The 15,829-nt window shown below is 33.5% G+C and overlaps 2 protein-coding genes across 3 annotated transcripts in view; one reads left to right on the forward strand and one right to left on the reverse strand.

Annotated features, from left to right (window-relative positions):
- The first annotated feature begins 232 nt into the window (after nt 1–232).
- LOC105203253 lies at nt 233–12,723 on the forward strand. 2 transcript variants are annotated; one of them, XM_026136803.2, is made up of 7 exons: nt 233–380; nt 1,250–1,403; nt 3,587–3,713; nt 3,835–3,932; nt 7,368–7,608; nt 8,313–8,808; nt 10,838–12,723. In XM_026136803.2, the coding sequence occupies exons 2-7, from the start codon at nt 1,365–1,367 to the stop codon at nt 11,148–11,150; spliced, it is 1,314 nt and encodes a 437-aa protein (XP_025992588.2). In that variant the 5' UTR covers nt 233–380; nt 1,250–1,364; the 3' UTR covers nt 11,151–12,723. The 2 variants fall into 2 exon arrangements, with proteins under 2 accessions (XP_025992588.2, XP_025992589.2); XM_026136804.2 differs by having other exon boundaries at nt 325–436.
- The window catches only part of LOC105203252 (unconventional myosin-XV), a 62,613-nt gene continuing 59,150 nt past the window's right edge, over nt 12,367–15,829 (reverse strand). Inside the window, exons 31-34 of the mRNA XM_039456364.1 lie at nt 15,524–15,656; nt 15,225–15,429; nt 13,383–13,519; nt 12,367–13,293 (exon numbers count right to left, since the gene is read on the reverse strand). Of these exons, the coding sequence (XP_039312298.1) occupies nt 13,060–13,293; nt 13,383–13,519; nt 15,225–15,429; nt 15,524–15,656 (709 nt within the window). The 3' untranslated portion in view covers nt 12,367–13,059. The remainder of the gene's footprint in view (nt 13,294–13,382; nt 13,520–15,224; nt 15,430–15,523; nt 15,657–15,829) is intronic.

Consider the following 15,829-nt stretch of genomic DNA (forward strand, 5'->3'; position numbering starts at 1 on the left):
CTCACTTTTTTAATTCCACGGAAATTGTTGAGAATCGTCGAGAGATTCAAATCGCTTCGTCTTTTCTCGCGAGGTGTAAAGTGTCGAGAGGAGTGTCGAAGACAGTAACGAGATTTAGAATGTTGCGAACGGGTTCAAGGTGCGTGGCGCGCGACGAATCTCTCCGTGACACATATCCGCAGGTTCGCATCGTCCTGCGCCATTGCACCGTGTGATAATAGCATTGTTATTTGTGTGGTTCGCATGCAAGTAATCCTTATTACATGACACACGGTGCCGCCAACCTGGGCGACTGCGCCTTCGCTATGTCTTCTCAGTCGTCGCTCGAGCGCGTCGCGACGCGAAGCCTTATTTTCCGTGTTACGCAGTGACTCCTACAGGTGATAATATACTAGTTTCCACTATCGAACTGGAACGTTTAGCGATAGCAGTAAAAGTACAAAATGAAAACTAACAATTTCAAAAAATAACACTTTTCTTAACATTTGGACGGTTAAAGATAGTTTCAAAAATGTGATAACATTTTTTAAGTGCAACGTTCATTATTAATTCGTACACTTTTAAAAAAATTTTTAGCTAAGTTTAATTGTGACATCGAGGAAAAAAAATTTGTTGGAAAACTAAAATGTTTAGTCCGATACGTTCAACTAAATATTGAGTTGGTCTGGTTGATTCTTGATTAAAAAATGTTAATGGTTGAGACTTGAATGAACTATACGTTTTTCTTGTATAACTAAACAATTGCTGGAGCAACCTAATGTTCAATTAAATGTACCAGACTAAATATTTTATATTTTCAATAATTTTTTTTGTGACAGTTTCTTTTTTTTTTTTTAATCCAATTTTCTCTATGTGTGAAATAATTTTTCTCTACCTAAACTCTATTATTTATTAAAAGTAACTTATTTCTTTCATGAAGATGTGATTTAAATAAACTTTGTTTTTTATCAAAAATTGTGTCAGTTACATATGTTTATAAATTATATTAACGAGATTATAAAGATGATTAATACTCCTTTTAATTTTTTCTTAAAGTGTAAACTTTTTTTTATAGTAAAATTTTGAATTTGATTTACAAATTTTACTGTAACGTAAGAAACGCTTGGCGCAGATACTTTTATCCCGCATTGACTAGGATGTGACTAAACTTTTAGTCCATACAGTCAATAATATATTCTCTTGACAAAAAAATGAATTGTTAACGCGAATAGTGGCATTTCAAAAGAAAATGAGAACGGTTTGTTAATAGCCTGAGAAGTCACGTAATGCTTCGCCGAAAAGAGACGACACTTTCGCAAACGGCCGCTGTTTGTTCCCCGTTCCTTTAGTCGTTCACCTGGTAACGCGTCTTTAGTGATCGCACCATGTGGAACCGCAAGGTGTTCATCAGAATAATCGAAGTGGTACGTAGATACATCTTCAATTTGACTTTAGCATGAAAAAGTAAGTTAATTTTGAGATTGATGCGTTTATTAATCCAGTGTTTACCAAGAATTGGAATCAACGGAACTTTAATGCTCTCAAATGTCAATACTGTAGAATATTGTTCAATATCTATTACCTACGGTAATAAATATTAATTAAAAAAATTAAAACCCATTTTTGTTTATTTTTAATTTTACCTCTAAATGAATAATCAAATCCAAAGTTAGTTAAATCTAATGGCAACATTTAGCCTGGTACATACAACTTTGCCAAAATTATTAGGCACTTATATTTTCGTTTATCTGGAATTTTTTGTTTTTTTTTTATTGTTTTACATTGATTACTGGCTTTATACATTTAAGTTTATTTTTTTCTTTAAGCAAAGTATAAATCATTCAAGGATTTAATTTCCATTTAAATCCTTTCAGTTAAAAACATTTAAATAAGGTGCTCAATATTTTTGTCCAAGGCTATATATACATCGTAGTAATAATCAACCTGAGTAATGATGCGTAACAATAGTAGACAGTAACTAGCATGAGATATACATTTAAGTACATAGATGAACGGAATATTCTTGTTTTAAGAATATATCTTTATTTTCTGAACGTAAATATTGAAACAAGATTATATAAGCGTTACACAGTATAATTTAGTTGCATGAAAAAATCTTATATAGTGCCATTAAGAAAAACATATTTACTTCATTAAATAATAATTTGAGAAAAATTGAAAAGAAAATAATATCCGGTAAAAAATACAATATTCAAATAAAAAATTTAAATTGTCTAATGATTGGCAAAATATTTATATCGTGCTCTTTAAATGACTATTATAATGTTGAAATAAAAATATTTTTTAATATTGCTGAAATTTAAGATTATCAAATTCTTAAAAAATTTTTATGTTGTTATATATATATATATACACACACACATGGAACAACATTGTATTAAATAGAATATTAGTTTTAATTTGATACTAATTTCTTTCTGTGAAGGCAGTGATTGTACAGGAAAAGACATTTGTATCATATTAAAATATTCTATTCAATCACTATAGTTTCATATATGTATAAATAAAAAATTACATATAATAGTCTTGCCGATGTATAATTTAATTTTCTCTAAATATTTTTGAAAATTTTAAGTTTCAGCCAATTATTTTTACTTCAATATTATCACAATTATTTAAAAAGCACATGGCAGTTTTTATAATAATAATAATTCCAATTCTTAATTTGAAAATATAGTTGCTTTTTCTTTCCTCTCAACTCATGAAAATTATTATTAATAACACAAGCAATAAGAAGAAACCATTTTTCAATCAAAGTGTATCTTATTGTTAGTGTTTAAAAAAAATATTTTCATACTAATTATTAAATATATTTTTCAATTTTATAAACTATGCTAATTTTTTAAAATTGAAAAGTACGAGTATATTTAATAATTGATATGGAAGTAATTAAGCACAAAGATCCACCAAAAAATACCACTTCTTATGTCTTGTGTCGTTCACATATAGGTCTAACGTACTTAATTTATTATTGGAATTATTATTAACACTGCATTTTTTTTTTGCTTACTTAGATTGCATTCAGTATTTATGAGAATACCCTATCGGATATTTTGACATGCAATTCCGGTATAAATGTTATTAATTCATAAATAGTTTATGACAATTTCGAACAACATAAAATAGGAATTGAAAGTTGCAATCAATAGTTGAAATTTATTAATTGGAATTAATAAAATTTGTAATTTAATTAATTACAATTATCCAACGGTATTAAACAGCTGAAGTTTCTGACAGCTAAGATCTCAGATCTTTGACGTTAAATAATGAGAATATAATTTGCTTAATAAAATTATAAAATTTCTTTATTCAAGTAAATTACGTTTGTTTAACGCTACATAATCTTATTTTAATATTTACCTTTTCGATAGTAAAGATATTCTCAAAATAAGAATAATTTCTTTTTTTTATATAAATAGTTATTTTTTATAGTAGACTTCAAACTTTATATAGTAAATATTTTATTGAAACACTGTCTCGGTTCGAAATTTCGATCTCCTCGTCTAATATAATTCTCCGCTACCATGAAAAAAATTATAAGATTAAAAAATCATATGCGTCTCTCTCTCTCTCTCTGGGTTGGCAGCTCCTGTGCGTCGCCTGCGTCGTGGCGCTTAGGGTGACGGACGATGAGAGCAGAAGAGTGTTCCATTACTTGAGGAATCGCAGCAGGGAGTGGTCGCTGCTGAACAACGTGACATGGGGCAGCATAGGTAAGATACTATGATTCTCGCGTGATTCAGACACCCGGATTCCGCGGTACTCTCGCGTGCCGCGGATTGTCACGCGCGTGGCACACTCATCTTCGATTTCCTCGATTTCCGTGTATTTCAGGCGCTGCCCTCGCGACGGCGACCTGCGGCGGGTACGTAATCGTAACGACGGGTCTTTTAATCGCCGCGGCCACCGGGGAACTCCACGGCCGAAAGACGGTAATTGCTTTCCTTTTTCTCTTTCCTTTTTTCTCATGCGACGCGGTGTGCGGAATGCGTCGTAGCTGCGTTTCGTAACACCGGTAATAGAACCATAGTGCGGCGCGGTGGCCTCTCGATTGTGCGAAGAGATTGGGAGAATAATTTTTTCAAGTAAAAAAAAGTGGTTGTGACATATTTTCATAAATTTACTATTTAGATAAAGTTGCTTTTTCGAAAGTGCTGGGGAAATAGTTGAAATAAAAAATAGTAATAGAAATATTTGCAGAACATATCTATAAAACCATTATTTGATATAAGTATAAATAAATATCAAGAAGGAAATTCTGTTACCTCTGTTTTCCATTATTTCTTTAAAAGTACTATTCGCTATTTCTTAAGAATATAAGGTGAGCTTTTTTAATTCATCGATTGATTAAAAGCGCTTGACGTGATTGGTTGGATAACCGGCGAGTTAAAATAAAAAATGCGTAAAATAGAAAATACTAAGATCAAAATTTAAAAAAGGCATATGTTTTATAGATATTTAGATACTTGTTTTTGATACTTGTTTTTTGTTATCAAGTGGCTCGATAATCAGTGAGAAATAAATTTATTTTAAAACCCATTTATAGGAATTGAATTACGTCTATGAAATATGTGCGGGTTTTTTTATTTTAGTATTTAAAATTTTATTCCAGCAAACGAAAAATGAAAAATATGAAAAATGGAAAATATTGAAAATTATTTATTGAAGCGATGTCGAATCAAGTTTTTAGCTTTTTTATATCCGTTTGAATCAGTAATTATGGATTGGCTATTTACTTTCGGTATTTCATCTAATGTGCATGAAACATGCGATCAATTCATTTGAAAGAAATATATTTTCAAAACGAGAACAACCAAGTTATTTCTTACATTTCTGTCTTGAATTAAATAATTATTTGTTTAAATTATCCAGTGACTTGAGCAATTAAATAATTTATTACTTTTGAAAAGGCTAACAACGTCATTTCTGGAAATCAGATAAATTTTTATTTTCCGCAAAAGTATTCAACTTAAGAATTGAATAGAATTTATTTGCTTCAGCTTACAAAGGCAAAAAGGGACTTGCTGACAAAAAAACCTTAACCCAATCATCCATTCGTACTTTCTCTCTCTCTCTCTCTCTCTCTCTCTCTCTCTCTCTCTCTCTCTCTCTACGCATATTTGGCCTACCCTAAAAATTATACCTATTCTTAGTCCTATGTAAATCTTACATGTGTACACAACTAGTGAGGTATTCAATTTAAGAAAACCAAGTCAAAGAACAGATTTCATCAATTTAAACATAATTTTTTTCCGAATGCATAAACATAGACATAAACAGATATGACATAGGGTGCGTTTACTTTAGACGCTCAAGCGCTTATAAAGCATCGTTTTATCCTTCTTGTTTATAAATATTAAACAAGGACAAATAATATTTACAAGGGCTTTGATCGCAAAAGTAAACGCAGCCATAATATATCTACATGTCTGTGACTGATAGATGGAGCGCCAATAAAAAAAGAAAGTTGACGCATAAGGTCTCCTGGAGACAAGCTTTTTGTATTTGTATTTTTAGTTTAGAATTTGTTGACATCAGACTCAAGACATTTATATAACAAGATAAGATTTCTTTCGCCTCTTCGTTGGTTTTTACTGTCGGTAATAACACATTACGATACAAGTTACGCGTCATCCGGTCAACAAGAGCAAAAACGTTCTGTCACGAGGATAGCCCCGACCGCCCCGACAGAATCTCCACGTGTAACGCAGAAGAGCGACACGATGGCGAGAGCAGGACTCATTTCGATGGCGCACCGAGATCCTTCCCAGGCGCTCTTAATTTATTCCGAGGTTGGTGTCGGCAAGTGAAAATATACCGCGTAAATGGCGACGATAGCGGTGGCGTGAGAAGATCGGTAGCGCGACGCGAAGCCCGCGAAGGTGCCATTGAGGGGGCCAAGGATAAGAATGTTCTCCTAACGCGAGCGGGACTCGCCCTGCCCGCCGCTGCGCCGTACACGTAATCGCAGCCTTGGTCAGTCGCGACACGTAACGTAACTCATGTAATGAGTCATAATTGAGGCTGGGTCTAGCCGATCTTGAGCAGACTGCATAATGCGTAGATTTCCTGTATTCCTGTCGTCGTCCAATAAATAAATCTATCAAAAACCAGCACGCATAGGCGGAGAGCATTTTCTTTTAAACTTTACCCTCAGAACGGTAGTCATGGTAGTCATGAGTCACAGCGTGGATTTCGAGGAATTTTATGATTTTAGTGAAATTTTAGCAGAATGTAATAAAACTTATTTTACATTGTATTATATGTTTGGTAAATTATAAAATAATTTAATTAAATTTTTGTTTATAAAGTTGTAATAAAATTCTTCAAAGTCCTCGTTGTCTCACTACTGACTTTGAGGGTAAATTCTAAAAGAAATATCTTTCACAGGTATACTGAAAAAAAAGTGTTTGATATTTGTAACTATAATGATAAAACGATATAATAATTATAATAATTTGAAGCTCCATTTTGTAATTATTACTACTATGATGTTAATAATAATAATTTTATTAATGATATGATTCAATTGACTATGAATATATTTTATTATAAATTATAATAATTTCAAAAATTAATATAATAAGGTATTGAGATACAGATGGTAACAATAAAATAAACATTTTGCAAGTATCACAATTACCTAACGGCAGAAGATATCATATGAATATTCTAAATATTGTACGAACATTCGCACAATATCGTAATATCGTGCGTATATTTGTAAAATATTACAATATTCGTTCGATATCTTGTGCTGTTAGGGTTATGAGTATAATCTATTTTTTTCTTAAGATTCACTTATTATTTACGCAGCAATAGTTGTAATTTGCATGATTAAAATAATTATAATATATAGTTAGCGCCAAACATGATTACATTGAGAAAGTTATTAACTTAACTAAAATTTTCAAGTTGATTATATTTTTTCAATTCAACCATTTATGTATTTGATTAAATACATAAAATACTAGAACCTCAGTTTAAGCATTTATATATTTAACTCGAATACATACATATTTTATTTAAATACGTAAATATTTGAACTGAAGAAATTAAATCAAGTAAAAATTTGGTCAAGTTAACAAATTTTTTTCAGCATATGAATTATAATTGACTTATGGTAATTGCAATCATTGTTTTTCTCTGACAATGAGTATACCGATCCTTGCGCTACGACATCGAACTAGCCCTGAGCCTGCAATACGCGCTTCCTTTTCTTCTTTTTCCCTTTTTTTTTCCTTTTGCTGCAAGGTTGCTGGGTAATAAGTTTGCATAATTGAGTGACCGCGCTAAGCGTAAATAGATCGCATCGCCGCTAAGCTCACGCAGGTGTAACGGATTTAACATGCCCGATTGAATCTCAGGAATTTTTCTTGCTCGGACTGGGTGTGATCCTCTTTGGAATAGTCGGCGCCTTGTCGCTGGCGTCCATCGACAGTGTCCCCGAGGATCTGGTTGACAATGCCGCGGTTTTGGGTGCGCTGTGCTTATTCACGGCATTGATATTCATCGGGGATCTGTTGATATTCATCGGGGATCTGCTGATGAGTCCGCCCCGCAAGAAGGATAAGCAGGACCAAGCACGGATCATCGAGAAAGATTTGGGTGCGGCTATTAATTAAATCAACTTTACAGAAAAATTGAGAGACTAGATGATTTTGTTTATACAGAATAACAAGAAAGTTTGATCACAAAATGTCCATTAAATCGTTAGTAACCTTTATTTGATTAAAAAAAATGCGCTTTGAAGTGTTATTTACATCTTTTTAAAAACAGAAAATAATAATTATTGTTCAAAACGCATTTTTTATTAAGTTACTAATAATTTAATAAGCATAAAATTTTGTTATCTACGAACTGTCTTGTCACCATATATTAAGTTGCATTGGAATATTTTTTAACGAACGGAACGTTATATCACAATTTCTTTTCGATATTTAGTGTAACCGGTAAAAAATGTTACATGTTAAATATGTCCATGCATAAATTCATTCACTTATATAATTATATAATTATATGCAATTATATATTTATGTACATACAATTATATTTATATATATGGACATATTTGATATATATATAATTATGTATGACAAATTTTTTAACAACTACCTGGAAGAAATCATAAAAGAAACTATGAAAAAAATTCTGACGCAACGCTCCGTTCGTAGAAAACACGATCAGTGCGAATTATTGCGGCATGTTAATCCTCGTTAATTTTTTTTTTTATCTATTCTGCTTGCATTCGTAAATAAGATTTTTTCCCATGAATTCATTTATCTTTAAAAGATGACGTACTTCCAAAATAGAGAAGCGCCAGGTGACGCCGGTAGTGACCACCGAGGACACGAAGAAGTCGAAGCCAACCGTCGTCAAGATCACCGACGAGGAGAACGGTCGCGTGAACGATGCTTTCCAGAAGGCAGACGACCGTCACTCGCGATCGCAGCAGGATTCGCCGGGTACACGCCCGCGGGATACCCGGGACGATCGCGAGCTTCGCGGCGATCAGGAGCCGAGGGAGAACTTCGAGAATGGCCGAGCTCTACGTGACTCGCAGCGGTACCGAGGTGATATCGAGGTGCCGCGTACGATCGTGCACGATCCGGATCGCAGGATCGACGAGTCCAGGATAGTGTACAAGAGTCGAGACATCTATCAGCGGCCGATCGACGAGATCGACACACCACGATTTCCGATGGAGTACGAGAAGGGAGATCCGGTCTTCGCGAGAATCGTCAATCCGAGCGTGAAGATCATGAAGGTCGAGCGAGATGTGGAGGAGGCCATTGACAACTACAACAGGTGATTTCTCGCGTCCGGAGACTCTCGTCGTGTCCTCGGTTCGGAAATTTTATTTAAGCGTCGGCAATATCTACGTCGGCCATCTTGAATCATCATGCTTAAGGATGTACCACACATATTTTCAAAATAATGAAAAATTATAAAATTATTAGAATTATTCTATATTGCATTTGAAAATAATGCGAAAAATTTAGCGGCGAATTTCTTGCCGAATCAAAAATTATTTCAATAAAAAATAAGAATGTGTTTTGATGGAAATGTAATTAAGAGAAATATATGAAAAACTAAATTTTTATTATATGTAAATACTTTAAGCAGGATTGAGTAGTAACTTGTTAAAAAGTTAAAAGTTAAAGAATAAAGTTAAAAGTTCATAATTTTTAACCCAGCTAATTTTAAATGATTTAACTTTTAATTTTACTAGTTATTTTTTAAATACAAACTTTAATTTATTAACGTTTAAAATTAAAAATTTATCTTAAAGAAAAAAATATATTCTCACATACCAAAGTAATATTTTTTGTTATATAAACTTAATTTACAAATAAAACATTAAAAATTTATTGGATAATCCATGTTATAATTATTTTGAGTAATCTAACTTTAAAAACTTGTGAATTATGTTATTTAAAAATTACAAAGATTAAATTAACTTGAGTGCTTTTCAAGATTAACTTTTAATTTAACGTAACTTTTAATTAAGTCAATTTTTTGTTCATGTAATTTTTAATGTAACTAAATAATTTTACAAGCCAGTAACTTTAACTCAATTTAGTTGAAGGAATAAATAAACTTGCTCAATTTTAATTTTAAGTATTTGGTATGATTTATGTAAGTATCTCAAGCAAAATTGGGTAGTAACTAGTTAAAAAGTTAAAAGTTAAGTAATAAAGTTAAAAAGTTAATTATTTTTAACTTATTTAATTTTAAATAACTTGATTTTTAACTAGTTATTTGATTTTTGACTAGTTATTTTTGAAACACAAACTTTAATTAATTTCATTACGGTGCTGGAATTAGTTACACTGCAAACCAACAAATTTATTTACTTATTTATGAAACAACTAATCTCTGCATCGCGATGAAACATTGTATAAATCATTTTGAATACTTAAAGTTCTTGTACAAAAAATTAGGACTTTTATTTTCATTATTTTAAAATAATTAACTCTTAATAACAAATGTGCTATAAAAATGTGTTATTAAATTAAAAATATAATGATAATCTCAACATTTTTATATATACATATAGCTGTGGCGATATTGGAGTGGAAATAGAGACACCAGACAGAGAGAGAGGGGAGAATTTGAAAAGATCGTTTGGTACATGCAGAGTAAAATAATTGGCCGACGTGGCTGTTTTTGGGATTTTGGTTGGCTTACGTAGTGCAATCGTTTCTCTCCGCTTGTACCAAACGGTTTATGTTGCTGTCCTCTTCAAATGCTTCTTTTTCTCTCCGTCTCTATTTCTACTTCATTATCGCCACACAGCTTATTTAAAGTATAAATAGTAACACATTTCCAATTTTAATTTATTTTACTGCTGATACATCCACGGAAACGCATGCAAACGATTCTTATCTTTCGTACGCAAATAATTTCATGTTTAAAAAAATATGGAGGACTTTGCTAACTAAAAAAAAAGAAAAATAAATTTCCAACTTTTGAAGTAAGGAATCGATTCTAAATTGCCTAAATATCTTTACTCAGACCGCCATTGTGAAACGTGTAATTGTCAGAAAAATTAACTATTCATATTATAAATAAAAACTTCTGTCCCGCACATAAATTGTGGAAGATAATTGTTGCGTCACTTGTATTTCTCCTCTCCAATATTCACGAAATAATTAGGAACGCGAAACATCGATCATCTTACTCAGAATCACAATACGTCAAATGGAGAGTCATTTGCGTGGACGTGAATCGTCAGAATCGCTCGCTTCCGCGTTTCCGGAGTAATGATTCAAGATGCGTGACGCACCGGGCGCGCCGTCATTTAAAAATATAATCTTGTTTCAACGGCGAGCAGATATTCGGACAACAGCCAGTATGACAACGTGCCCATCAGGATGCGTGGCTCATCGGGAATCCTCAAGGGTCACCATCGCGACGTCTCCTTCAACGTGCCACCACCGCCCAAGGAGTACCGATCCAGAAGATCCAAGGACGACATCGAGATGCTGCAGGAGTACTTCGGCGTACTGAGAACCACCGGCACGCAAACCGCGAGGGTACCATCCTCGCCGACCGATCCGGGATACGTTCGGCACACTGCAAGTAACTGGCCGCAGGACGTTAAATCGAGCACACCGAGACCTAGCCCGGAACACGATAGAATTTAACCCTTTCATGCACACGCGGGTATTTTCTCGGTCTCTTTTCTCTAATTACAAGTTCATTGGCCACTTTTAGTTCAGTTAAGAATATCAATTACTTGTTTCCTAATTAGTAAAGTTAATAATTAATGATTAAAACTTTTCGAAAGTTCTTTCACTAATCTTGTAATACTAATATCTACATCCCGCTATCTTTCTGCAATTTCTGAGACTTGTTAAATATTTTCACAAGCATTTAGTCATGAAAGGATTAAAGCAAGACATAGCAATCGTTATTATTATATACTTCTCGACAATTTTTTGTAAGATTTTTGTATATGGTAAAGATGTAACAATTAAGGAACGAAACTCGTTAAGTCCAAAAACATTTACTCTTTGAAAAAAATAAAAAAAAAACTATACTTTAAGTTGAAATTAAGTGGAAATTTTTTTATATGTATTTACAATTAATACGAAACTCACTTAATCAATCTTAAATTTAACGACAATAAAACGAGGATTTTGGACTTAATTATTGTGTACCAAGCACACGCGCGAGATATCACGCATTTATACTTAAATAGTGTTAATTATAATAAATAAATTAGAAGGATAGCTACCACAGGACTGCAATCATTTCGGAACTTAAGACTCACTGCAGTCATCTTGAATTGATGACGTTATAGGCGACGAGAAAATACACGATGACAATTCTTGCAACGTACATTAAAATGAAAATGTTTTTTAATAAAACAACATTACTTAGTAATCGATAGAGCAGATATGTAAAATAATCGAAAATTCCCTCTTTGGTTGGGTGATATCAAAATAAATAATCCATATATGTCTAATTGAAATAAATATTTGCTTTCAGGTATAAAATTGTGACAAAATGGGGTCAATATATTTTAACATCACGGTAATTATTTGTCTAAAAAAATGTTGCACTAAAATAAAAAATAACGTTGAACGGTGCGAGAAAAATTAAATTATATTTTTTTACGCGTACATTGAATGTACATGTATCTATTACGTATTTCGCATCGAGACGATTTTTTTTTTACTTCACCGTTTTGAATTAAGTCGCCACTGTCAATGCGAACTTGGCAAACAGGAGTCTTAGGTGTCTTTCAATAATTTTTTTTAGTTTATATGTCCGTTACTTTTGAGAGTTTTATTTTGCAGACCTGTGCGGTAGTTTCGGGATTACGAGACAAGAGATTCGGGAAGGAATAACACATCCTTTTTTTACACGTAAAAATTTCAATATAAAGTTAATATCTTCGTTCACATCTCGTACTCCTCTATATGCATATACGTACAATTATTATTAATAATCTGATGATTACATATATAATCGCTGCATGGTTAGTTCACCTGTTCAACACTCATCGGGGACGCGTGTTAATATCAATGTTAATATTACACTGCCATGATAGATGTAATTTCTATATTCGCATTTATTCCTCACAGTCAACGTCCAAACTGTTGAAAGTACCAATTATTCCTTGTCTGTTCTCTTTATGAACTCCTTAAAACGTATAAATAAATGCTATACAAGTCCATCGTTTCAAGTCATCCGATATGGACGATTTAGATACTTGAGCATTCGTTTTTTTCTTTCTTCACGATTCCCCCTTCTAGCAAGTCCTACGAATATCCTTGATGACGGATCAGTCGCACCGTTGTTCGTCAGGACGCGGGCCGATACGTTGGAACGGATTTATCCTACTTGGTATCCGATGTAGCTCGAACCTCAAAGGTCAGTATTTTACGCAGGTCATGTTAAGGACAATACCGCGATTTACATTGGCTACATTAATCTCATGGGCTCGCGCTATGCTACATTAATCGAGGGCTTGGTTACCGCCCTGCAGATTGACTGATCCGGATCGGATATCGGTCGCGAAGGAGGAACGTCGCGTCGCAAAGAAACTTATCTCATGCCGAGCCCGATGCCGGCTCCACCTTGAACGTTGGACGTCCTCTGTTCCATAGTGATGTACTGCCTGATGAGGCGGGAGATTTCATGGGCCTGCTCCGTCTGCAGCCTAGTGATACGCTGCTGCATCAGATTGCCGCACTTCATGTCGAGGTAGAGCGTGCCCTCCTCGGACTTGACCTTCCTGGTGGAGATCACTTCGGAGTAGGGGTAATGGTACAGTGTCTCCTGGAAAACGCGAGACGCGAGGTTAAATTGTACGTGAAGAAGAAAAAACGCCGTTATGTGAAGAAGAAACGAAAAGCGGAGCTACTTACATGCGTGATCAGATCTATGAAGTGCACTCCATGTCGATTAAGAGCGAGAATATGATCGGCGCCTTTTTCCTTGCCCTCGGGCACCCTCTTTACCGCGAAGAAACTCGAGCCAAAAAGCGGCCACTTGGACAGTATTTCTAGAAAGGAGAAAAACACTGTTTGTATATATATTTGACCAATGACAATTTTTTAAACTGTTATTGCTTGAATTCTTGCTTGTATATTAAAGATATTGCGGCAAATTTGAGAATACCTTTTTTACCGTTCAAACACGGAGAGAATTTTTTATTGGGATTTATTTTCAAAATCGTAAAATATGAATGAAGAAATTTCCCGTACAGCACGTAATATTGCAATATAACAATAATATTGCTGCAATATTGCTGTAATATTACAATATTGCTGTAATATTACTGCGATATTGTAACATTATTGCAATATTGTTGATAAATTGCGTGCTGTGCGGGTTATTATAAAGTAAAATTTTAGTAAAAAATTTTACTAAACATTACTAAAATTATAATAAAGGATGATGGATAAAAAATAGGTCGATTTTTATTCTCAGAATGACAATAAGTAAAAACGGTATGTTTTATTTGTAGTTTTTAAGCTGCTGAATCTAATTATGACCTTTAAAATTTAATTTGCTTGAAAAAGTAAATTAAAATCAATATATCAAACTATTAAATATTTAGCACTGTATTTTATTATTGTTGCAAATATATTTCGTGTTTTCCTGTTGGTAAAACCTAATAACACTGTCGTCTTTAATAATTCATGTTCTACTTGATTAAAAAAAGAATAAGGAAGTTATTAATATCTGAAAACAAAGGCATTATCGATGGGAACGTTTAAATCTTGATTATAACACTTGAGAGCATTGTTGTTTACCACATCTTTCAAAGATTCTTTCCAAAATACTTTGTATTTAATTGTTGGAAACTGTAAGATGTGCACAGAAAACTTTTAAGCACTAAGATCTGCTTTGACTAAATACGATTTTCTTTATTTATTAATTTTCGATCGATTTTTACTCAATATAGTTTATTTTACTATAGTTTTATATTTTCATCAACATATCGCTCTCATAATAGTTTCTTATATACTTAATAGCTTCGTGTGCTAATTTTAATACTTTTATTAAACATTAACAATAATAATAAGTAACAAAAACGGGAAATGTGAGTCAGCGCGGAAATTATTGCGTAAACATTGATAAACAAATTTTAATCGTTATTTAGATTCGCAGGAAACGAACTTAGATCGCATCGCTTAATAAATGATGATAATTGCACCTGACACAATAATTTCTGCTGACTCACATTTTGCGTTTTTGTTACCTATTATTATCTTTAATACGGTGAGTTCTACACGAATCTTTTTACCAAGCTTTTAACAGCCTTTAAGGATCAGAATCAGATTCAATAGCTCATAAACTACAAAGAAACATTGTTTTATTTGCTGTTCTAAAAGTCAAATATCTTTTCTCGAAGTCCATGTTGTCAACTATCACAATTTTGAATATTAAACCCTAAGAGAGAATTCTTTCTGTGTATATACACAAGAAATTTTGAAATAAAATAATGTTCTGTTACTCGCTATTGGTTACCATGTACGTTATTTGTTGCAATACAATAAGTTACCCAGCAAACACCACGTTACATGTAACGTAAATGTTAGTTGTAATTTTCCACTCAACAATGTAACTGTTATATAACATACTCGTTATATAACAGTTACATTGTCGAGTGGGAAATTACAACTAACATTTACGTTACATGTAACGTTGTGTTTGGTGGGTAGAGACAAAAGGTTATATTTCGAAGTCTTGAGTCAACTCACCGAGCACCTGTGCCTTGCAGACAGCCGCCGAAGAGTGCTGAACGTTGTTCCAGGCTTGCTGGACCATGTTCGACCACTGTTGCGGCCTGGGCTCCCTCAGGCTGAGCGCTGGTTTTGGCAACAGATATTTAATCTCCTTCGTCGCGGGTTCGTGTGCCATGTCAGCCGCTCTGTGTAGCAGCGCCGCTATTTGCGCCATGTCATACTGCGAAACACGCGTGCCGTTAATTGATCGCCGTTAATTCTTCCCATCCGGTCGAACTCGAGAGCTCCCAGAACGCAGACGCGTTGATACTTACAATTATTTCTTGAGGTAAATGTTCTCCAGGTAGGACTAGTAAGAGTCCCTCCAAGTAATCGGGAGCGATTTGGTTAAATACGACTTCTATGTACAACGCTGCATCCAGTCGCAGAGGATAGTACCAAACGGATCTAAGATTTTTTTTGGAAAACGTTATTTTCATCGAAGTCACAAAAAGGACGATTAAAAATTTCTGCGCTTTTTCAAAATAACTCTGTGGCGATAAAGATTATGTAATTCATCAATTTTTATCAATCAGATACTTTTTTGTAAATTCTCTTAGTATTTTTCAGATTATTTACAA

This window comes from Solenopsis invicta, chromosome 13 (genome assembly GCF_016802725.1).
Source record: "Solenopsis invicta isolate M01_SB chromosome 13, UNIL_Sinv_3.0, whole genome shotgun sequence".
In the NCBI taxonomy this organism is placed as follows: domain Eukaryota; kingdom Metazoa; phylum Arthropoda; class Insecta; order Hymenoptera; family Formicidae; genus Solenopsis; species Solenopsis invicta.